The sequence below is a fragment of the Rhincodon typus genome, chromosome 19 (assembly GCF_021869965.1).
Source record: "Rhincodon typus isolate 14 chromosome 19, sRhiTyp1.1, whole genome shotgun sequence".
NCBI classification, from domain to species: Eukaryota; Metazoa; Chordata; class Chondrichthyes; order Orectolobiformes; family Rhincodontidae; genus Rhincodon; species Rhincodon typus.
The window spans coordinates 55,066,480-55,091,497 of record NC_063350.1 but is presented as its reverse complement, the minus strand read 5'-3'; the positions used below and the strand labels follow the sequence as shown (position 1 = coordinate 55,091,497).

The 25,018-nt window shown below is 39.5% G+C and overlaps 2 protein-coding genes across 2 annotated transcripts in view; one reads left to right on the top strand and one right to left on the bottom strand.

The window, feature by feature from the left end:
- The window catches only part of rtf2 (replication termination factor 2), a 100,186-nt gene that overhangs the window by 33,451 nt on the left and 41,717 nt on the right, over positions 1–25,018 (top strand). The gene's annotated exons all lie outside the window — the stretch shown is intronic.
- On the bottom strand, positions 1,784–23,098 carry LOC109912849 (beta-1,3-galactosyl-O-glycosyl-glycoprotein beta-1,6-N-acetylglucosaminyltransferase 7-like). Its single transcript, XM_020512292.2, has 4 exons — positions 22,584–23,098; positions 11,756–12,772; positions 7,313–7,408; positions 1,784–5,030 (listed from the first exon to the last, which is right to left on the bottom strand). The coding sequence occupies exons 2-4, from the start codon at positions 12,714–12,716 to the stop codon at positions 4,837–4,839; spliced, it is 1,251 nt and encodes a 416-aa protein (XP_020367881.1). The 5' UTR covers positions 12,717–12,772; positions 22,584–23,098; the 3' UTR covers positions 1,784–4,836.

Here is a 25,018-nt window from a genome sequence, read left to right as displayed (position 1 = left end):
GTTTCTGGTGCCGCGATCAATGCAGAGGTATCCACCTGGTTTAGTTTCTTTAAGAAATTGAACAGATTAGAAGATTAGATGCTAATTTTGTTAATTTGTTTGGTATTATGATGGAATTAAACATGTTTTAAAGGCAAATAACCATTTAAAAGTTAAATATGGAGAAATGGATACTGTAGTTTCTGGCTGTGAGTGATGTCATGAAGTTGGTGATTTTTAGTGATGCTTCTCATTGCCAGTCTTCAGAATTGGAGTACAAGGCTTTCTAATATTCTCAGTGGAGGAAAATGGCAAATATTGTCCCTTGACAAGAAGCTCAAGAAATAAAATGTAGTCAAAAGTACTGTAGCTGCAGAAATGCTGGTTTTTGCAGAAGCAATTGATATGGAGTTTTAATTATCAATTATTTTCCATAAAATTTTGCGCAAGGGGCTTTCTGAGAATAGTTTACCCATTAAATATAAAGGTAATTGTTCGTCAAGAAATAGTGAAAATTAGTGAAAAGTGGAATTGAAAAGATCTTCATAATTAAACTTGCTAGTGTAAAAGAGATCTTAGAAAATAAATCTCAAGATAATACAGGTCAATGGAAGTGAAGAATTTTGGACTACTTTGCAAAATGATTTGGTTACACTTACGATGTGCCATATGATTATTTCATTTTTTCTTAAATTTCTTTTGAAATATTGTTTGTAATAAAATGTTGTTTTAAAGCAAAGATAATCTATTAGTTGAATGTTAATTGTATTATTAAGGATATACACTTGGAGGTTGGTTAGCTCAGTTGATTTGATGGCTGGTTTGTGATATAGAATAACGCTAATAGCCTGGGTTTAATTCCCACATCATTAAGGACTTGCCTTCTCAGTCTCTTCCTTCGTCTGATGTGTGGTAACCCTTGAACCCATAACCAGTCTTCTCTCTAATGGGAGAATAGTCGTGTGGTCTGATGGGACTGTGGTGACTTTAACGTTTTACCTTAAAGGATATTGATGTTTAAGTATCTTGAGCGTATTTCTGTATATAGAGGCTTCTGAGGCACTTGGAGTTTGTTATGGAAAAGGCATACCTTGGTATTTTGTAAATAACTCTTCTATTAAGTAAAAGATTGGCTTCACCATCTGGTTTCAGAATAAATTAACAGCTGCCTCCAAAATGACTGAAATACTGCAGTGACTGGGCAGCACAGTGCCTCAATGGTTAGCACTGCCTCAGCACCAGGCACCTGGGTTCAGTTCCACCCTCAGGTGGCTATCTGTGTGGAGTTTGCACATTCTCCCTGTGTCTGCATGGGTTTCCTCCGGGTGCTCCAGTTTCCTTCCACAGTCCAAAGATGTGCAGGTTAGGCGGATTGACCACGCCAAATTGCTCATAGTGTAGAGGAATGCGCAGGCTAGGTGGATTAGCCATGGGAAATGCAGGATTATAGGGATAGGGTAGGGGTTGGGTCTGGGTGGCCTGCTCTTCAGAGGGTTGGCGTGGATTTGATTGGCTGAATGACCTGCTTCCACACTGTAGGGATTCTATGACTATCGGGCTACATTCTGTGCTCAAATCCTAGAATGTACAGTGAATGTACAGCCTTTGAATTTTGAATTCAGAATTTGAATAACATAAGCTGAAGCCGGACATTGAATTAAGGATTCTGGAAATCTTGTGTATAGGATAGTGACTCCGATTGTAATTACCTTTTTAACCTTTAATCTACTCAACAATTTACATTTAGCAATTGGATAATTTAACATTAGCAATGCTGATAAAGTTTAATTTTCTGTACAATCAGTTTTTAAATGATAATTTTATTAAGTTCACACATTTAGATTAGTATCAATACGTGATTCAATATAGATGAAAACGTTATTATAATACGGAAAATAATGGCTTGCCTGTATTATGAGAACCATCTTAAAGTTGAAAAAAATTGCTTTTCCCTGGTAGTTTGAGGTAGAGAGAGCATGTATTTTTTGATTAAATGAGATCTAGCCTTATGTACATTTACAGCTCAGAAGGAGGCTATTTGGCCTGTTGCGTCTGCACCTATCAACAAGGATCTGACTACACTAATCTTATTTTCCAGCTTTTTCCCCCACAGTTCTGGAGGCTATTGCTGACTCCAGGCAATGAGTTCCAGACTTCTGCCACCTTCCGGGTCAAAACATTTCTCTTCAACTCCACTCTTAACTTTCTACCTCCTGCCTTAAGTCTTTGGCCCGTGGTCATTGACGCACTCCTCAAATGGGGAAAAAAACAGTCTTTCTATCTACCCAATCTCTCTATGCTCCTCATTATCTTACATAGTTCGATTAGGTCCTCACTCACCCATTTTTTGCATGAAAGAAAACAACACCAGCCTATCCCATCTTTCGTCAGAAAATAAGAACAAACAAAATAGGAGCAGGGGTAGGCAGCTGTCAAACCTGCCCCGCCATTCTGTAAGATCATGTCTTTCTGCCTCAGGCTTCAATTCCTCTTTTGTGTCAGCTCCTCGTAACCTTTCACTCTTCTAATACAAAAGTCTATCTACTTTCTTTTTAAATACTTTCAATGATCTAGCCTCCACAACTCTCTGGGATAGAGAATTTCAGACATTCACCACCGTCTGAGAGAAGGCATTTTTTGGCATCTTATTTTTAAATGTATCCCCTAGTTTGACCTTACCCCAATAGTGGAAATATTTTCTCAAAATCTACCCTGTCCAGTCCTTTTTAGAATCCAGTATATTTTAATAAGGTCATCCCTCATTCTTCTAAACAAATGAATAAAGGCCAAACCTGTTTAGCAATTCTTGTCAAGTCAACCTCTTCATCTCCAGAATTAGACAAATGTCTTTTGAACTGCCTCCAGTGCCAATATCTAGGTTTGGGCTAACAAGTAGCAAGTAACATTCACGCCACACAAATGCCAGGCAATGATCATCTCCAATAAGAGACAATCTAACCATCGCACCTTGACATTCGATGGTGTTACCATCACTGAACTCCCCACTATCAACATCCTTGGGGTTACCATTGACCAGAGACTCAATTGGACTTATCACATAAAAACAGTGGCTACAAGAGCAGGTCAGAGGCTAGGAACTATGGTGACTAACTGACCTTCTGACTCCCCAAAGCTTGTCTACCATCTACACGGCACAAATCAGCAGTGTGATGGAATACTCCCCACTTGCCTGGATGTGTGCAGCTCCGGTTGCATTCAAGGAGTTTGTGTCCAAGACAAAGCAGCCTGCTTGATTGGCATCACATCTACAAACATCCACTCCCTTGACTACCAATGCTCAGCGGCATTGGTGTGCATTATCAACAAGATGTACTGCAAAAATTCACCAAAGATCCTTAGTAGCACCTTCTAAACCCATGACCACTTCCATCTAGAAGGATAAGGGCAGCAAATACATGGGAACACCTCCATCTGCCAGTTTCTTTCTGTGATGAGGAGGTGCTGGTGTTGGACTGGGGTGGACAAAGTCAGAAATCACATGACACCAGGCAACAGGTTTATTTGAAAGCACAAACTTTCAGAGCCTCGGTCTTCCTTCAGGTGTTAGTGAGAGAGGTGGTATCAGACACGGAAGTTATAGGTAAAAGATCGCAGGTTCACATCATTGTTGAGGATGTACTAAACAAACCTAAAATGCTGTTAAATCTTTAATCAGTTGGAAGGTTTTAATTGATTTAATATGTATATGTAAATCCCTGAATTCCTTTCAAGTCATGCGCCTGAGAAAACTGAAGATTTCATCAGTGTAAAGAAGAGGTGGTGTTTTAGGCCAGACAATGCATGTTAGGCGTGAGACCTTATTTGGAATCTGTTTGTTTTAGTTTGGAGTCAGACTGGTTTTATTTCTAAAGTAGGAATTTATAAGACGCTATATTGACTGTCTATAAATTGTGTGCTTTTTGAACAAAATAAAATATATCTGCAATCTTTCCAAACCAGTCACCATCCTCACTCGGAAATATATTGCTGTTCTTTCACTGTCGTTGGGTCAAAATCCTGGAATTTTGTCCCTCAGGGCATTTTTGGTCAACCAATAGTATGTGGATTGTAGCGGTTCAAGAAGGCAGTTCATCACCATCTTTTCAAGGGCAAATAGGAATGGGCAATAACTGCTGGACAGCCAGCGACACCCACCTCGATAAGCGAATTTTAAAAATTCACTTTTGTGGGGAAGTAGTCTAACCTGACCCTTGCCTCAATGCACTGCTTGAGAAATTCTCTAGTATATTCTCCACTATTTTCTATGGCATGTCTACCTTCACCATTTGAGGTACAGGTTGGGAATCGTATGGCTTCACCTGCTATTAATTTGCCTTATAAGCAGTCTTGTAAAGAGAACACTAGCCGTTTGCTCACCTTGCAAGCATAATGCAGTAATAGAGGGCATCAAAGCTATCCTGCAGGTCAGTGGGATCAAAATATTATTTATTCTTTCTCAGCCACAGAAGTTGGATTTGAAAAGTGGCTGGTCTGTCCTAAAGTAGACTGGAAAGGCAACTATCTCAAACATATGACAAAACAAGTTAAACTGGTTGTTTCACATTGGCACAGTGAATCAAGTGGTATTTTCCACAAACTGAGTTACATAAGTGGTGTCAAGTAGCAAGCACTTTATATGGATACTTCCTATGATTCATTAGGAATTAATAATTCACTCATCCAATTATCTTTATTCTTAATTGCACACATGAACATAAACAGCTATCTTCTAAAATTATTTAATTTCTAAAAACCTTGTGGAAGACATCAGAAAACCAGATCTGATATTCTCTGAGATTAATGTATAATTCTCTTAAGTGCTTTTGGTCAAATCTTCATCTTCATATCAAAATATTCTTAATCCTCGAGGTACCAGTGTGGCTGTATAGTTGCTGAAGTTTGACTAAGTGTGCGATTCCTATGCCATTTTTCAATACACTTAACAGTCAGAGGTGACGACATGTCAAATTTATTGGCAAACATATCTTGTTGTTCAACAACCCATTTTAAATCTTGGAGGCCATACACACAAATGTCGTGGACGTAATGTCCTGAAAAGTAAAAGCATCCATTATTAAAATGCACATTACAACAAAGCGGATGATTTTAAACTGGCAGCTTAAGTATTGTGTAAACCCGTGATGTGCCTTATTTCTAGCTACAGTTCTGCATTTGCATGCAGAGTTCTTTTCGCAAAAGCTAAAAGTTTAAATGTTTTAGGGAGCATCATACAAAGTGATCCTCCAAGTTCAGTGCTGTCCTGGCATTACACACCGTGGAGTATTAAGCTTAACAGTGCAAGACAAGTTGTTCCACAGGATCACCTTCCGTCACCTTACTTTGGATTGGATCACAACTCAAATTATGCCATAATTGTTAAGTAATATGAAAAACACTTTGCTGCGACTTGCCCTTTTTTTAAAAAAACAAATGTTGTAATCTATTTTTATACAATTTTGCCTCTTATTCATGGGATCATTGGTTGATCTAGGAAGTTTTAAAATGTTAAACCTTGACAAAGTGAGAAAGTAATTCCTGCTTTTGTACCTTATGACAGCTTCTGACAGTAATACATGCTGTGGAGCTCTGACTGAGTGCTAAAGCTACGTGGCCCTTTTAGATTCACTGCATTTTTTTAATACTGGGTGTGAACTGACTGCCTGATCCTGGAGACCGAATTGTTGTCTTGAAAAATTCTTTTGGAATACTAGGTGCTGTCTATTCCCCTTTCACTCATCTCCCCCTCCACTCATGTCTCTCACCTCTAGCTCCCAACTCAATCTACCTACTGTCATAGGTCTCTCTCCCATTCCTGCTGCTATCACAGGTCTTTTTTTCTTCCCCACTCCCTGTCAACGCTCTTTTCCACACCTCACCCCCACCCCTTTACAGATCTCTCAGCACTGGCCCCCAGTTCCATACTTACTTACCACCGGACCTTCACCACATCCAGTACTCCCTACAATCCTTCCAAACTACCTGATTACAAATCCTAAGTTTCAGGCATGAAAATTAGGTCACCGTGAGAAAATGTTTGGGGACAATCAATTTGTGTGCGAAAGACATAAGTTTTTGTTTTCTCAAATTCCTTAAGTACCAAATGATGGGGTGGTGACTCTTAGTTTTCTGCTAACTAATATTCAATTTTAAACTAAAGTTGCTTTGTTAGTTTGCTTCAGTTGGCATAGTACCATTGTACCATGGTACATAATGTGGTCAGTTTGTTGGTTTTCAAGCTTTGGTCTGTCGTATTTTTAGTTCATTGAGCAGAACAATAATCAAGTTCGTGTTGAGATGCTATGTTTTTGTTTTGAGCTGGAATATAGGTTTGGTGTGATGCGATCAAATAATCATCAAATAGTTTGATATTCACTGCCTTGAGTTTTATTTGCTTGAGTTGCCAAGAATGGAACTTTTTTTCCTCATTATGCGCTGATACTGTTTGCTGAAGAGGGGAGAAATTAGGATTTTAAAAGAACCTTCTTTTCTCGAGTCTGAGAGCTATGACTGATTACAGGCATGGGCATTCCACCTCATGATTTCCTAAAGCCAGAAGAAAGAGAGTGGAAAATACTGATTTTTAAAACACAGTTCATTCATGAGATTTGGACGTCACTGGCTAGAATCCCTACAGTGTGGAAGCTGGCCATTTGGCCCATGGAGTCAACACCGACCTTCTGAAGAGTATCCCTGCTGCTTCCTGTGGCTAACCCACCTAGCCTGCACATCCCTGGACACTAGGAACAATTTAGCATGGCCAATCCACCTAACCTGCACATCTTTGGACTGTGGCAGGAAGCTGGAGCACCCGGAGGAAACCCGTGCAGATGCAGGGAGAATGTACAAACACCAAACAGTTGAAGGCCAGCATTTATTGCCCATCTTTAATTGTCCATCTTTAATTGTCCAGAGGGCAGTTAAGAACCAAACACATGCAGTGGGTCTGGAGTCATGTAGTTTGGATGAGGTAAGGCCTGGAAATTTCCTTCACTAAAGGAATTAATGAAACAGATGGATATTTATGACAATCAGCAGTGGTTACATGGTCTCCTGTAGTTTACGATTTCCCAATCTGCAGTGGTGGAATTTAAACCCAGGGCTCCTAGGTTTTAGTGATTTTACCACCTTGCCACCTGATGGATATATGGCTGTGACCGGAGCACCAAAATCAGCAACTCTATGCCTTGGGGAATACTGATGGTGAATCTTATCAAACTATATTTTCTGTTGCAGAAGCTGCTTATTGATTTTTATTTTGGGTATATTTGAATTATTAAAATACAGTTCAGTGAAGAATCCTCAACTGTAGGATTAAACATTCTCTGCTGCTTACCATTACAGCCCTCAGTTGATGGTCCGGCATTGGGTGCCCATTTTACTGCCCGTACATTGCCTTCCCATGTACTGTCTGGTGTTGCACCAGGTGCATCTGGAAATAGAAATGAATGATAAGTATTGTCTTATATATATTACCCCAAAATGTCTGAACAACTTGAAAAGAACATTTATTTCTACATTATTGGGGCTATTGGAGGTGGTGGGGGGTTTGAGGGAGGGAGGAGGTGATTAATTGTATAAATTAACACTTAAGTAACTGCAAGTAGGGCTTTCTCATTATTTCAGCATGAGCTGACTATCTCCCTATTTTCATGGTTATGTCTATGCCTGGATTGGCCTTGGAGAGGGAGCACACGGTGTTGTCATTGTACTTGAGACCTTCTGTGATCAGTGGGTGGTTGCAGTAGCTGGAGATCATCACTAGCCTCAGGAATGACATTTTAATTTGCTTTGGAATTTTTGTTTTAGCCACGGAGTCCCTTTAAAGGGCTGGCAGTTTCAATTGTCATGATATAGAGGTGTTGGACTGGGGTTAACAAAGTCAGAAATCACTTGACACCAGGTTCTAGTCCAACAGGTTTATTTGAAATCTCAAGCTTTCGGAGCATAGCCCCTTCATCTGACAAAGTGAGAGAGAAGTGCACAGAACACAGAGATCATGGGCAGAGAGATCAAAAGACCATACAAATAATGTGAGTGGAGTGCGGAATAATAAGTCCTTGCAGGTGATCCAAAGTGTTAGCCAGTGTGAGTAAAGTCTCAACAGCTGAATATTAAGCGAAGCGATGACCTATAATCTGATTAAATGAGGCAGAGATAATTACAAAAAAATAAAAATAAGGTGGTGCTGGAGACAAACCAAATGACTGGAAAAACATGATAAGTATAAGAGTTGCATGCTGAGGGTCATCAAACCAGCAGACAAAGGAGGAGCCATCGTCATACAGATTAGAACGGACTACTGCACAGAAGCATACCGACAGCTGAACAACCAGGAACACTAGCAGACAACTGCCTGCCGATCTAACCGAGAACACACCCGTCCGCTCAACAGTCTGACCAAGGCTTTTGATCCTGAACTCCAGAGTATCCTATGCATTCTCATCATGCATATGTCTTGCATTGGAGACTTCTACACAAAGCCAACACAACTGGACCTTCCATCGTATCAGGCAATAGAACCCTGTGTGAGAACCTCTCTGGCTATGTCGAGGGCATCTTGAAACCCATTATACAAAGAACCCCCAGCTTCTATCGCGACACTACAGATTTCTTACAGAAACTCAGCACCCACGGACAACCAGGAATGTTCCTCGTCACAATTCAACTGAATGGCACTCTACACCAGCATACTCCACAACGATGGCATTGCTGCAACAGCCTCTGTACTCCATACCACCAACTGGCAAATTCCAGACGCCATCCTACAACTCATCCGTTTCATTCTTGACCACAGTGTTTTCACCTTTGACAACCAGTTCTCTGTCCAAACACACAAAACAGCCATGGGGACCAAATTTGTACCCCAATATATCAACATGTTCATGCGCAAGTTTGAGCAAGACTTATTTGCTGCACAAGACCTCCAACCAACACCATACACCAGATACATCAATGTTTTCTTCGTTTGGACTCATGGCGAGGAATCGCTGAAATGATTACATAGCGATCACAACAAGTTTCATCCCACCATCAGATTTACCATGGACTACTCTTTAGAATCAGTCTCATCCTTGGACACACGCATCTCTATCAAGGATGGACACCTCAGTACCTCACTCTACCGCAAGCCCATGCATAACGTCATGATGCTGCACCTCTCCAGCTTCCACCGTAAACATGTTAAAGAAGCCATCCCCTATGGACAAGCCTTGCACATACACAGTATCTGCTCAGATGAGGAGGAATGTGATGGACACTTAAAGATTTTGAAGGATGCCCTGGTAACAACGGGATACAATGCTCAATTCATTGATTGCTAGTTCCGACGTGTCACAGCAAAAAACCGCACTGACCTCTTCAGAAGACAGGCACAGGATACAACCGATAAAGTGCCCTACATCGTCCAGTACTTGCCTGGAGTGGAGAGACTATGCCATGTTCTTTGCAGCCTTCAACATGTTATCAATGACAATGACAATCCTGTCAAGATCATCCCTACATTTCCACTTGCCTTCAAACAACCGCCAAACCTTAAACAGACCAACATTTGCAGCAAACTATCCAGCCTTCCAGAACCAGACCACAACACCACACAACCCTGCCACGTCAATCTCTGCAAGACATGTCAGATCATCGACATGGACACTACCATCACACCTGGGAACACCACCCACTACTTACACGGCAGATACTCATGTGACTTGGCCAATGTTGTTTATCTCCTACACTGCAGGCAAGGATGTCCCAAAGCATGTTATATTGGCGAGACCATGCAGACGCTGCGACAATGGATGAATGGACACTGCCCAGACAGGAATGTTCCCTCCCAGTTGGGCTACACTTCAGTGGTCAAGGACATTCTGATCTTCGGGTTAGCATCCTCCAAGACGACCTTCAAGATAAACAACAACGCAGAATCGCTGAGCAAAAACTGATAGCCAAATCCTGTACCCATGAAGATGGCCTCAGCTGTAATCTCGGGTTCATGTCACGCTACATGTGACCCCACCACACTATATCTGTAAGATCTTCCTTACTGTCCTGTTTTGTCACCATCAGCTGGATCTCTTTACCTTAATTAGTTTGTACAGTTTTGGATTTCTTCTGCCTTTAGACCCTCAGCGTGTGACTCTTGTACCTAACATGTTATTCCAGGCATTTGATTTGTTTCCAGCCCCATCATCTTTTTAATTTTTTGTAAATATCTCTCTGCCTCATTTAGTCAGATGACCCTTCGCATGTATTCAGTTGTTGAACCTTTACTCACACGGTCTAATACTTTGGATCACCTGCAGGGACTTATTATTCGGTACTCCACTCACACTATTCATATGGTCTTTTGATCTCTCTGGCCATGATCTCACTTTGCCCATAAATTCTGTGTTCTGTGCGCTTCTCTCTCACTTCACCTGACAAAGTGGCTACACTCCAAAAGCTTATGTTTTCAAATAAACCTGTTGGACGATAAACTGGTGTCATGTGATTTCTAGTTTCAATTGCAAGTGATTGGGCGTTGGGAATGTGGGTTCATGGAATTTAAATAAGATGTATAGCTGTGAATAATTGGTTAAGGTAATGGATTCAAAATCTTTTGGAGTCTCTGTACATAGGTTCAAATCCTGCTTGGCTACATTTCTCATAATTTCAGCGGATACATGATATAGTGAGCATGTTATTGTGCTGCTATTCCCAGAGGGCCACGCAAGGGTTCAAATCCCACCTCACCAGCTGGTAAAATTTGTAGAGATACTTGTTAAAATTCGTGGGAGGTTGTAGTGTTTAGGAGCAAATGGAAGAATATTTAGTTGGGAAAAATACTGCTACTCACTGATTATTTTCAACAATAATGGGGTGGCTATCAAGTCCAAAAGTGCAAAAATTCTACACACATGGGTTGCTTTTAAAAATCATAATTGTACAGTTCTTTTCAAAAGAAACACAATTCAAAGTTGACTTTTTGCTATTACTCACCACTTCAGAATTAATCTCAATTTTACATTTAGAATTGTTGAACCAATTAGAGTATTTCAGTTAAATTCTTTCATTGCTCATTTGGAATTTATGCAGCAGCAATATCCTGGATTTCAAAGGTATATTTCATGGTGAGCTGTTGTGACACATGGTGCTCATATCACTGTAAATTATGAGCCATATTTAAAGTCTCTTGCACTAACTAAAACAATTCTGAATCAAATGAATGCCAATCTAGTTCTTAAAGGACAGTTTGTCAACACAAAACTGCTACAGATTGGTATATCAGAGAAGACGTGGGAAATAGATATTTTTCTGCAGTATTTGTCCAGTTGAGGGTGTCTTTGGGGAAAAAAGAACACTTGTTCATTTTCAGCACCTTGCGTACGTGTAGTTTATTTATGGTACAAATTAATAATGTATGTACAGAATAAAACCACAATGCTCAACATTTTCTTGCCAGTTTAAATTTGAAAGTCCATCTCTGTTGGGCATTCCAGTTCCCTATATTTTTTTGTTTCTGAAACTACCAGCTGTGTTGGTTTGTATAATTTTGTTCCATGACCAATTTGCCTAGTCACCTTTATACAGACCAGAGAACAATGTGTCCCCAATTATAGACAGAACATATAGGCTGTGAACTGGGCATGGCTATCCTTCATGATTTTTTTCTTACTGTGGCATGGAGCCTGTGGGTGTTTGTTTCTGAAACTGTAACCCAATCATATTCAGCTCCATTAATATGAAAAACCTTTCACTTGTGTCTGACCAGCAAGTAATCACATTGACCTTTCTCTGACCTCACCTTTTAAACGATTCATTGTCACCCAGAAATGTTCATCAGGGCTATATGTATCCTGTGACCACTCCAGAAGAGCTTTGGCACGTGCATCTTCCAGTATAAATTGCACAAAGTTTCTTGTGAGTGCATAGTATGCCATTCCAAAATAAATAGAGAGATCCAGAGGTGGTTTGGCTTTCTTCATGTCAGTTCGATAAACATAAGATTTATCATTATTGATGTGCTGTTTGTAGCTGTATTCTGTCCTGTATTTCATATTTGGTGGTTGTCGTATTCCTGGTGTGATATTTTTGCCCTGCCATTTACTTTTAATGTGCAAAATGATTTCCCTGTTTGTTTTAATTGGGAAATCTTGTCCACAGAGATTGATGACATGCTTCCACTTAACCTTTGAGCTTGCGAGGTCTTTCATACAGTTTATGTCTGCTTGCAGGCGTGAAAAACCAGCATAAACAACATGTTCCATTTTTGAAGCTACAGAAATGTTTTCAAAGCAGTCTGTCAATTTCTTCACGTTTCTTTTATAATCTTCTGGTGACTTCTGGTCAACATGAATACAGTAAACATTGTCTGTGTTATAAATTGCTCGCAGAAGTTTTACAAACATTTCAAACTCTTTGTGAATTGTGATAATATAAGCCAAGGGATAGCTGGCTTCTTCTTGCGACAGTGAACCTATTATGAAGTGATATTCTTGTTTGATTCTGGTGCAGTTGATTGGGTCTTGAATGTGAAATGTTTCAGGTTTGACCTGCTTTTGGCAATGGTTTCCAAGCTGGCATGCTTCCTTATCACCATTCATTATTGCAGGACAGTGTATACTACAACTATGCAGAAGCACGTCGCTGTTCCTTTGCACTGTATAGTTCTTAAAGTAATTTGGAAGTTTGACAATTGCTACACATATGAAGATAGCTGATAAAAGTATTAACCCAAAACACCATTTCACTCCAAATTTGCTCATGTTAGAGTTTTAAGTAGACCTTGTTGCAATTGAGAAGCCAGCTTTTCTTCTTTTAGCTGCAAATAATCATATGGGTTAGTATTTGTCTTAAATGCAGCACAATTAGATAATTAATACTTTGGATTTTGAATTCGGTGTGAACTGCCATTAAAGCCAACTTTTGTTGTAGAGAATCTTAGTTATTCACATGCTGTAATCTTGCCCAAAAATATGGTATTGGATATTGTGTTGAATTATCTGATCTCAGTAAGAGGGATCAAATATTGTATTACTTTCCTGATTTTTAACTTAGGGGAAATGTTGCAAGGTACTGGCAATTCAATGATACTTACTATACTTCAAAACATACTCTATGACATAGGGTTAGGAAAGAATTTGCCTCCCCTGTGTAGCATAATTCACTGGTTAAATTATAGAACAACTCAACTGTCGGGAAAAAGCATGAGAAAATTGAAGGGGTTTGCAAAATACCTGGGTGATCAGTTTGTTCTTCCAGCTCGTTATAACAGGTTATTGAAATACTAAAAATGTAGTCCTTTCAGTGAATGCACATCGCAATACTAAACTAGCTTAGTGAGACCCTGTCACTGCACTAAAGCCCCCAACAGGTCTTCACCGTAACACTACTCCACCCACCCCCAACCACCATGTCACTAAATCCCCTCACTAAAGTATTCATTCCTTCAGAATTCCTCAGTAAACTTCTCATCATAGCTCTAAGTCCTGTCAAAAAGAGGTGAGCAGGACAGATGGTGACAGTGGATGAGATGATGGCAAGCAGGGAGGGTCTGAGCGGGAGGGGAGGTGGCAGCAATAGGGAAGCAGTGAGTGGAAGGGCTGGGGAAAGATGCAGCAAGTGGTCCTACTGAGGCCATTCTAATTTTTCCTGTTGCTGCAGTGATGTTACTGATTAACCTGTTTTCTGCTCTGGTTTCAGCAATGAGTGAGGGGCTAATTTGGGGTAACTAGTGTCTGTGAGGGGTAATTATTCATGGTTGGTTGATTATGTTGAAAATACACAGCTGGTGGTATTGTTTAAGGACTGAGCGTGCACAATTTACTTTTCATAAATCCAAGTGTCTTAACAAAATTGGGTTCTTTACAAGGTTCTCCTACCTCTGGGCCAGGTTCAAGTCCCAGCTGTTTCAGGTGTAGCATAACATGTCCAGAGATTGATTTTGTTTTGGAAGAAAATCACTTGGGACACCTAATAGGAAGGAAACGGAAATCTGTACTGCATCCTACGAATAAACCTACTTTCAAGGAAAAGATCTGTGCTTCACAATCTGATTTGGATCCGTTTGGCAGTCATTGGTTTATTATGGGGCATTTTGCTCTGGTGAGAAGTTACTTTTCAGATATTTAATATTGTAGTGAGTTGATTTTGGAGGGGTAAAGAGGTGTGCTGTGGTGAAGAGTCTGTATTGAGTTTCATTGCGGTAGGCGAAGTTCCTCTTTTTTGTGATGTTATTCTGTGCAACGGAAATTGGTTAACTTTTCAAGCACAGGAAAGAGTTCTTAGAAATATGTAGTCTTTGCTCTGCCTGGAAATAATCTGACATCATGACCTTCAAATGAGGAGTAGAAGTAGATCTTGCATTCCTGCTCTGTCGTTTAGTGAGATCATGGTTCATTGATTTTTAACTCCACTTTTCATCTCATTTCCAAATGCCTTGATCTTTAGAGTCAAAAAATCATATCAGTCTTTCTTTTGAATATAACCAAATCCTTATTATCTGTGGTGAATAGGAGCATAGACTTCACTCGGTTAGAGCAAAAATATGGATAGCACTAATAAAAATCCCCCCATCTATTATAAAGGACCACAGGACCTGTCAGTCAGGGGGAAAAAGTAGGGCTGACCTCACGAGTACTTCGATCTGTGGGTAGCAATCTGCATATAACGAGTGAGTGTACTCAACAATTGAGCATCTATAGGTGTGTTGGGCAGAGAAATTAAAAGATACACATTCCTCTGAAGAAATTGTTCCTAATCCCAGCCCTAAATGAGTCTTGAATCCAAAGTTCAAAATCCTTGTTCAGATGTTGCAATATCCTTGAACTGCGAACTGAACTTGTGTTGTGAAAAGTTGCCCTCTAATATTTTAATCAGTAGGTAATTACAAAACAGTAATATAATGTAACAAAGAAGTGTATAAGCAAATGTAATCACTGACTTTCTTAACCAATGTAAAAATATTTCTGATGTGTTATCATTCAGCATTGTCATACAAATCTTCATAATACTTGAAACCCAAGCTTGATCTTTTTTGAGCTTGTTTTTTTCTTGAAGTAACTTCAGTTATTATTTGGATGCTATTTAATAATAGTGACTATTATTACACCACGTGTTGTGCAATAATCTGGGCATTGCGAATGTTAGACTGTAATAACCTGACCTTTTGGGACTATAACTTCATCAATGCAGAAGCCCTCAGAAGCACAGGTACAGACTTTTGTCTCTTGTGAAAGCATCTGAGTTGCTTTTGTTTTGCCTCATTCTGTCCCTTGTCTGTAAACTTAAACATTGATCACTATTTTTTCTTTTTTTTTCTGTTTTACAACTTAAAAAGGGAACTGTTTCATGGGACTGGTCAGCCTTGCCAAAGAAAAATGAAAAAAATGTCAGACAAAGATTGTCCCTTGTAGGAGATGGTCAATCAGCCCCAACATCAAAAGACATTAACATCATTGAAATCCCCCACTGTCAACATTCTGGGGTTACCACTGACCAGAAACTAATCTGGGGACTAGCCATACAAATATAGTGGCTACAGCAACAGGCTAGGCTGCTAGAGGCCAGACTAGCACATATTCTTCAGCGGTTCAAGCTCACCGCCGCCTTCTCAAGGGCAACTAGGAATGGGTAACAAATGCTGGCTCACCTAGTAACACCCACATCCCATGAGTGAATTTAAAAAAATAAAATCCTGCAGCAGGTAACTTGCTTCCTGACTCCCCAAAGCCTGTCCACCATCTAGAGGATGCAAGTCAGATATGTGATGAAATATCATATTTGCTTGGCTGAATGCAGCTCCAAAAACATGCAAGAAACTTGACACCATCCAGGACAACGCAACCCAATGGATAGGCAATACATTCAAAAATGCTCACCCCACCGGCAGCAGTGTGTGCCACCTACAAGGTGCATTGCAGAAATTCACTAAGGTTCCTTAAACAGCATCTCCCAAACCCGTGACCGCTTCTATCCAGAAGGACAAGGGCAGCAGACACATAGGAGCATCATCACCTGTAAGTTTCCTTCCACGCCACGCACAGTCCTGACTTGGAAAAAGATTGCCGTTGCTTCAGTGGTGCAGAGGCAAAACTCTGGAATGCCCTCCCTAAGGGCATTGCAGCACATGCTACAGTCCTAAAATACAGTGACAGCAATCAGTAAAAGTTTTTGTACTTCACTTGTACGTTACTGGGGGTTAAAATCCAGTATCACCTCTTTCCGACAAATTTCCGTATAATACAAAAAGCTAAACTGTTCAGTTATAACAGCAATTTGCATCTGAAAGTGTTCCTTAAGAAATATAAAACATTTCTGAACACTTACTACAGCAAGAATATCAGAGGAGAGGATTTCTTTTAATAGGAAAAGAAAATCAAATCGGTTACAGGCCCTTAAGTTTTTAAGACAGTGTGGTATCATGGCACATATATAGGGATTGAGGGTGCTTGAATCGGTGGAAAGTAATTGAAATAGTGACAAATGTCTGAAGTTGGCAGTTTGTATGACCATGGTGCCAGAGGCAAAGTTGGAACATCATGGAAGAGACCAGTTTGATAAGTCCAAGAAGAGAATGTATAAAAGTATCTTGAGATACTTGCAGCTGTTAAACTTGTGCAGAATGTGTACGCAGAACTAAAAGTTATTGAGGATAAAATATCTACAAACAATAGCATTGAATCATGCAATACATTCTTCTCAGCTAAAGATATCAATGTGCAAGTCATTCTGACAGCCAAAGCTAATTCTGTTTTTTTTTTCTTCATCATGACTGCTAATTTTTTGAACTACTTGTTTGAACCAAATGAGAGCTTGTGGATTTTTTTGAAAATCTAGATTACTTTCCTTTCTCCTCTTCCACAGCTCCTGTTGTCCTTCCTGTCCAGGTCTCACTTGTTACTTGAATAATAACCTTGCTCCTTGTGCTTCCTGTCTCTTGCTCTCTATACTTTCTAAGTTCTTAACACCCAACTTTGCTTTATTTTTTCACGAGATGTGGGCAATGCTGGACAGGCCAACCTTTATTGCCCATCCCTAATTGTCTACTTGCTTGCAAAATCAGTCATCATATTCCTCTTGAAAACACTACCTAAGGCCACCAGTAATCCACTCATCTTCTACAGCTTTGTTGTGTTGTCTTGTGTTCTTTTTATCAAGTTCACGAATGTGTTTTGACTCTCAACTTCTTTTAAAGGCCCTTGTATCCACTTTCCATCCTTTTGGCTCCAAAATAATCTGCAGTCTCAAATTACACCCTCTGCTATTATGTCATATATAGTCTGTCTTCTCATATTTCTGCTTTACTCGATACAGTACTTCTTTCTCTAATGCCTTCTTCATATCACTTCGCCCTATGGACCTAGTTTGGAATCACCTGATGATGGCCAGCTCAACCTCATATCGTTTTCCTTACATCTCCCTTGACTGTCTCTGTCTCTGTTTTTGTCTTTGTACCATCACACTCCTTTGCCAGTATCCAGTCATGGATGAATTGCAAATTCTTGCAGCTCAACATCAAAGACTGAAGCTGTCAACTTGAGTTTTGCCATAAACTCTCTGCTTCCTTGTTACTGACTCCATCCTCTCCCCCCAGCTACTAACTTGAGCTGAATAGAATTACTTGCAAATTTAATGTTGTGTTTCACCTTGAGTTTAGCCTTAACCTCTCATCCTATCTGATTTTCTCCATATTTGCAATATTGCCAACCCCTTTACCTGCCTTGCATTTTTGTCTCAGGATCCTGGAGATGTGCAATGAATGCAGTCTTTCTACAAAACATGCATCCTATTAGATAATATGCACAGTGTTTGTAAGTAAGCTAATACACCTCTTCAAAACTCCATGGAAGGTGTTAACATGTCTTCCAATTTCAGACAAATCATTGAGAGCATCAAGGCCACATGTACAGGAGTACCGTTTCATGGCCAGCTGATCTTAGCCCAATCTGTGAATGTACCGATGGCCATTTTATCGGCCATTTCTGTGTCTGAGCAAGGTGGTGAATCATTTCTTCTTTGAGAGTGATGGTGAGGGGGAGCAGTGGACGTTGGGGGGCAGCAGATACAGCAAGAAATCCAGCTGGGGCTGGAGAGAGCCAGGCAAGAATGACAAAGGAGCAGTAGTCGGGAAGAGCTCCTCTCTGCAGATGCTGTTGAAGATTATGGTCTGCTTTTTTCCCTCCCCACCTCACCAGAATGCAGCCTGTCGGGATGTATACAAGCGCCAGTTAGGTGTTATGGATGATCGCTCAAGCCAATTTAATAGTAAATCATTACAGAAATTGCATACTAGCTGTTTGAAACACAATAAATACTTCACTGCCAAAGCTATTGGTTCACTTTCACCTGTGCCCTAGCTCAGCATATTGGATAAACAGTACGGTTCAGTTTGTTGAATGGAAAGATTGCAATTTAAAATGAACCATACAGATTCTTAGACTATGGCATGCAGATCTCTGCAAAGACAATAGTGATATATGAAACTTAGTTTTCAACCCTACTTGTTGCTGAGAAAACATATAACATTTAATGTAACCTCTTGGAACCAAACATACCCAGGTAATGATATGGGCTTTTGCAAAGCAAGTCAAAAACATTGACTCCAAACCATCAGCAAAACATTGTGTGGAGAAACAATGATTTCATAGTGTGCTGGATAAGTACATTTACACTAAAATTCCTGGGCCTGGGATTTTAAAAAAATTGGAAATTGTAAATAAACGAGATCGCTAATGATCCATTAAAAGTTGCAACATCAAATTTAGTGTGCGCAATTAAAGTTACAACATGGAAAACAGTATGTGCTAGGGGCCCCCTTTTGGGTGTAGCATTAACATATCAACCTTACCTGTCACTGTCCTGCCCTTGGAATGAAGACTGCAGCTACTGCAGTGTTTCAGTAAGTGATGTTTGAGTGTGAGATGGCTATTTCAGCTTTAGTGGAAGAGTTGCGCACTATCCTGACTTAGATGTTGTTTGTCTGTTTGAGAATATCAGTGCTGTGAGAAGGAGAAATACATTACAACAGCATCCTGATAAACTCCTCAGTTAACAGAAATAAATTGTACTAAGTCATTAAAAGAGAAAGCAAGACATTTGTATAAAAGTTTTGACAAGAGGCCATGATTTATGTAGAGCTTGATATGCCAAGGATTGAGATGCCCAAGGTGATGACTGGAGTGTGGAATTATTATTTTAGTGATTTTTAAAAAGAAACCATCATGTCTGTTTTGCAACAGACCAGAATTTTTTTTTGAGTAATGAATAATTGGAAAGTTAGCAGTCTCAAAACTATTAGCAAGTAGAAGTATAAGAATTGGAAAAGTCTGATCAAATTTCCGGTAAAGGGCCTGTGAATAAGAAAGATTTAAAGTTAGTGTTTAGATGTATGTTTGTTCTGGGATAAAAGAATGATTCTGCAGGATCCAGGAAACAGAAAATTGTAAAGTCTCAGAGTAAATGAGGCCTAGCCCTGAAATCCTGGTTCTGTAAACCCAGCCTTTGAAAATCGATGCCTGCATTTCCTACTTCCTGTTTGTGGAGAGGCAGGCTAAGGAAGCTGCCAGTTCCCCAGACAGGCTAGATGGGTACCCAAAGATCAAAATAAATGAATAAAATATAAAACATTCCTCCAGCCCTCATCCCTCACCCTCTTTAATCCTGACCTTGATCCCATATGTTCTCCATGCCCAATTCAAACCAGCTAATGCCCTCCTACCCATCCCCCATGGCCCCATATGCCCCCCTGCTGTCCCATGCACATGTAATCCATATGTCATCCAGAGAGAAAACAAGCAAAGGTTACATCTATTCAGTCAGGTGTAACTACTTTCCAATAACGTATTCAATAGAATATGGTTGATAAAGCTTGCAGTTAAAAGATCATTTGTAAGTGTTTGCTGCTAAAAGGAAATTTTAAGCTATATTTGAAAGAGCTATTTTTCAGAATAATTTAGCTTCCACCTTCATCCCATGTGTATATTAGCATGCCCTTATCTTAATTTGCTCTACGTAACCATTTTTAAAAAATTTTTTTCATTTTTGTGCGTTTTTCTCTTTGAGCGGCTGTAAAATTCTTTTAATGTGATTGGCTACTTGGACATTTTCATGCCATGACTGCAGTTCAGAGAAGCCCTTCACAAGGAATGCCGCAGTCAATATGCTGCAGACTGTAAACTCCATTTCCAAATGATGGTTAGGTTAATTACCAACTCTCATTGTCACTTGCTCCTTAAGAAACTTACAAACATTTAAGCGATGACTGGATGTTAGAAACAATGCTGGAGAAAGCAGAAAATAAAGCAGCAGTTATTTGTGCCAAATTGGATCAATTACACTTCGTAGCTGCTTTATGCACTGATGAGATTTTCTTAGGTTTATTATTGCAACTTATCCTCTGCTTAATATGTGGAAACAACCAGTTAGTGATTATCTTGTCACACGCAAAAAAAAAGTTATGGAGTTATCTGGCCCAAGTAATCAACTGAAATTTTCATTTAATTTCTACCCACCCAAAATGTGCATACATTCTATACACCACCTCCATATGCGATGTATCTAATATTTAAGATGAAAGTATCTGTCAGTGTGCAAGCCATAGTTATTTATGACATTATTGTAAGGATTCCACTCATTTTATCCTCAAAATCATCCCTCCACAACAAACCATCTTAACCCCCCCATCAACTGAATTGGATGTTTTTCATTTTTATGAACGATATGATAACACTGCATGCATGAATAGCATCCTACAATTTGCTACTAAAACCACACAAAGCATTAATTCAGCAGGGCAGCATGCATATGTAAATTTTGTTTTTCTTTCTGTCAGCCATCCATTTATTCTTTTCGTGATATGTGCTGTTAATATCATAGTCACAAAACAAGCAAGGACAAATTTGACTGACAGCTGATCTTATTGGATTCACTGCTAATGACGATTATAACCAAACCAACCTGAGACCCACAAAGCGTTACTGTTGAAATCGTGTTTCATTCCAACTATAGTTTAAATCCTTCTGCATGCCATTCCATCCTACTTGTGCCAAATGCATTCTGTTCCTTTTCAACCCCCTCACACCAACTCCATCCCAGCTCACCCCACCTTCCTATCCTCCATTGCTTACATCCCATGCTGTACTGCCTGTCCCGGTCGCTCCCCACCATCATCATGACCTCGAACTAGGGTAGACTGCCACCAACCATCTGTCCCAAACCATTACCCTGCTCTAACCCAAATGCTGTAACGTGGTAAATTTGTTGTTGAGTTCTGCTTAATTTCCACCGAACCTTTTCTCCTCCAATTATGCAATCTGGATGCCATTTCCATTAGCAATCATTGGCTGTCTTGCACTTGAGTTGACATGGCAACAGAACAACTGTGCCTCAAGAAATTGACCACGAACTTAAGCTCACAGAAAAAGAGGGTTTTTTTTTGAGCGTGCTGCCAAATAGTATGTGGAAAACCATCACTTTTAGCTCTGATCGTTCTACTTTCTGATCAGTCAGCCAACACTGAAAGAAGTGAAAATGTTCCAATCTATAGTGGGAAAGGTTTGAGATGAAGGTGAGGAAAAGGGCAGCGAGTGCTTAAAGCATTTGACATGAAGCATGCTTGTAATGTGTCCTCTTTCCTTAACTTAGTTAGTGAAGTAATTAATGATAACAATTGAAATATTCTTCAATTGTGAAGTGGATTGGTATTACATGAAGGCAGCTGAAAATTACGACTCAGCGCCTAGACTCCATTTCAGGCATTGCTGTGTTCTAGCGTGAAGTATTGAAAAGTACTCGGTAATGAAAACCTTCCTTGGGATTCAGTGATCCCTGTTATTCTATGTTATTGATAGTTTCCACTGATAACCCAAATATTATCCCAGTTTGATTTGATGTCATGAAAAACTTGTCAGGCTGCAGCATTTATAACATGTTCTGCATAAAATCCTGAAACAGATAAGGGCTACAAGCTTCCGTGTATTCTAGCTGGCAACTTGTGGTTTAATGCAGTTCTTTCTGGGTGAAAAAGGCATGTGGAAATGGCAAATCATTGTTTTCTTTTCACATTCAATCATAGTACGGTATACTTTGCAGGCATAGGCAATGCTGCCTGCATTATGTTTGTAAGTTCAGCAATGACTTTTTAAAAAAAAAAGTCTTGGTTTGAAGCCTAATGTTAAGACTGTTCAGGTAGATGAATTTATATGCTTTAGAAATATGACAACAAACTCTGTTCCTGTGCGACGCCTTGTTTTTTTATTTTGTAATCCTCGACATGTTACTTGTGAAATCTAGCTCTCTTTGAACTTTGTTTCTTTCATATCCAAGTTTATTTATATCTCTAACAATTCTGACACATTTATGGAAGACAAGTTAGTGTGGCAAGTTTAAGGTGAGTTGTGAATGAAATATTTTAGGATTGAATTGCTTTCATTGCATTCACGTTTTTCATTTTATGCTCTTCGTCAGGACAAGAGCTTTTCTGCAGTTATGTTCTAACGTACAGCACTTGCATTTGAAGACAATAAACTGGTCAAATGGATACTTGCCACATTACACTTGTAGCTTTAGAGTCTCAGCTTTTGGAGATTGAAGACCGATGGATTTAAAATAGAGATTAAAAGCTAAAACCTTACCTTGCATCGCAATCAGTTGAAATAACATCATGCTTTGTGATTAGTCATTCTGGTAAAGCATTTGAGTTTGATCTGAGTTCATTGACGCTGCTTTCGTTGATTAGCTGCATGCTACTGTAGGAAATGCTAGTTTGTCACACCTCCCCAGCATTTTCAGAGCTGACAGCTGGAGCAACGTTCGCAGTTGATTTAATGGAGTAGCTGCTTCAGGGTATTTGTTCTGAGTGGGGAGGAGTTTGGGTCACGAGACATTGGTTGTCACTACATCAGTCAATTGCTTGGAGTGCTGGCTGTATAATAAACATGCTGCTGATTCAGTTATGGCTGGTCTCAGTTTTTCAATAAAAGGGACCGTGATTTGCTCATTAAGGATATTAATACTTCTGTCACCATTTCTTGCTGTCTTTATCCACCTCGTTCATTCTGTTCTGCTGAGATTATAGTTGTTGCTGGGCATGGAAGGTTTGAGTTATAAAGAAAGGCTGGATAGGCTGGGACATTTCTCACTCGAGCATAAGAAGTTGAGAGGCTACCTTATGTTTATAAAGTAATGAGGGGCATAGATAGAGTTAATAGTACTTTTCTTGCCCCTAGGATGGGGGATTTCAAGACTAGGGGGAACATTTTTAAGGTGAGAGGAGAGAGATTTTAAAAAAGACGTGGGTAAAGACATGTGGAATGAACTTCCTGAGGAAATAGTGGATGTGAGTACAATTGAGACATTTAAATGACATTTGGGTAAGTACATGACTATGAAAGGTTTGGTGGGATATGGGCCAAGCACAGTTAGCTTTTTTTATCCAGAGTAGAATTAGCATTTCTCATTTTGTCCTGTTCCAATTCTATAAACATACTAAGGCATCGGGTTTCAACATATGAATAAAAAGATTTTTTCCTCCTGAACCCGACTGATAGGAGAACTAAATGTGCAAGTGCCTTGCTGCATTCTCCTCCTTTCCATGGAGTTATATCTCTAGTATCTGAATTTAACTTATGCCTTCCTTTCATTTAAAAGCCTTGGCATGCTTGATCTTCTTAAAATGCCTCTTGGTTGATATCGTCACATTGAAGTACTTTCTAATCCACCTCATCTCTTCCTCCAATCTTTTAATGTTCTTTGAAACTGTGATTGAAACTGTTGGGCACCTTAGTTCCTGCTTCTGTCCCATGAAGATCCCTCGTCACCTTTTCTGTACATAGGTTTGAAGACTGGTGATCTAGAAACATGAATAATATTGGTAAAAGCTGCTGTAAAATACAGTGCCAATGCAAGATAAAAGTCAGCATACCAAGCGAGGTGAGAAAGTCACCAAATTAGACCCATACAAATTTATGAACAGTTCTTAGTAATGTAAGCAAATACAGCCAAAAGTAATTGTGAGACCAGCATCTTCAAAATGTTCAATTTGTGATAAAAGAATGAATAATGCTGAAAAGGGCAAGTTTTGTTCAGCCTTTTGGTCTTTGCGCTCATCAGGGCATTTTATAAGAATACAGCTTCAAAGGGCTATTTGCAACATGCCCAATGACCTTGCCCAACTAGCCAGCGTTTGCAAAACTCCCATCACAGTGTCTAACATGATTCTGTAATTGGATGCCATTTGCTGGTAAATCATGAATGTGCAAGTAGTTGTGCTGATGACTAATGTAGGATAGTTAACAATATAGCTTGCAGTGCAATACATTTGTATGGATTGAAAGCTGCACATTAATACACAGGGCCCCCTTCTTAACAGACAGAAAAAACATGCACACACAGTGCCTGTTTCAACTCAACAAATTAAGTCAAAGTCAACCAATCAGCATTCTTCTCTCATGTAGGATATAATGTTGATTTACCCTTTAAATTTGTGTTCTTGTGAAATGTCCTGATGAGCTTTGATAAAATGTTTTTGTTTTCAGCAATACTCCAGTTCTGTACTACCAAATCATTATTAAAGAATGAGTGGAAATGAAAGAAGAAATCTAATTATAGAAGTAAACTCTCAATGCTGATTGTGAAATTTGAATTCAATGGATTAATAAACCAACCTCTCAAACGGCATTGAAGTATTTCGAATAGAGGTGGCAACGTTAATGTTTAACTACTTTTCTGAACAGAAATTAGTTTGTATGAATCAGTGCATCTTAATAATTGCATTTGTGATTTCAAAAGTCTCATGTTTACAAAAATCTGATGTCTACTGCAAGTGCTACTCACAGAATATATGCAAGTGCACACACCAAGCTTGAATTTCAAATTTACAATTTGGATTCTTTGTGCTTGAAGTTGTGCTCTCAGACATTGCTGCCAGCCCCTGTAATTATCAAGAAACATCCAAGCTTGAACCATTATTTCCAACTTTACTGCTGTGGTTGTTCTGATAGAACGGTTGCCCTTCTGATAGAACAGTCAAGTAAGATCACACTGCCAGTTCCCAGTGCAGGTCTGGAGC

Bases quoted from the DNA above. Each gene is read 5' to 3' on its own strand.
- LOC109912849 (XM_020512292.2), bottom strand. From the start codon at position 12,716: ATGAGCAAATTTGGAGTGAAATGGTGTTTTGGGTTAATACTTTTATCA. The intron at 7,409-11,755 runs GTGAGGTCAGAG...TTCTATTTCCAG, and splicing joins GACAATGAATCGTTTAAAAG to ATGCACCTGGTGCAACACCA. The intron at 5,031-7,312 runs GTAAGCAGCAGA...TTTACTTTTCAG, and splicing joins ATCAACTGAGGGCTGTAATG to GACATTACGTCCACGACATT.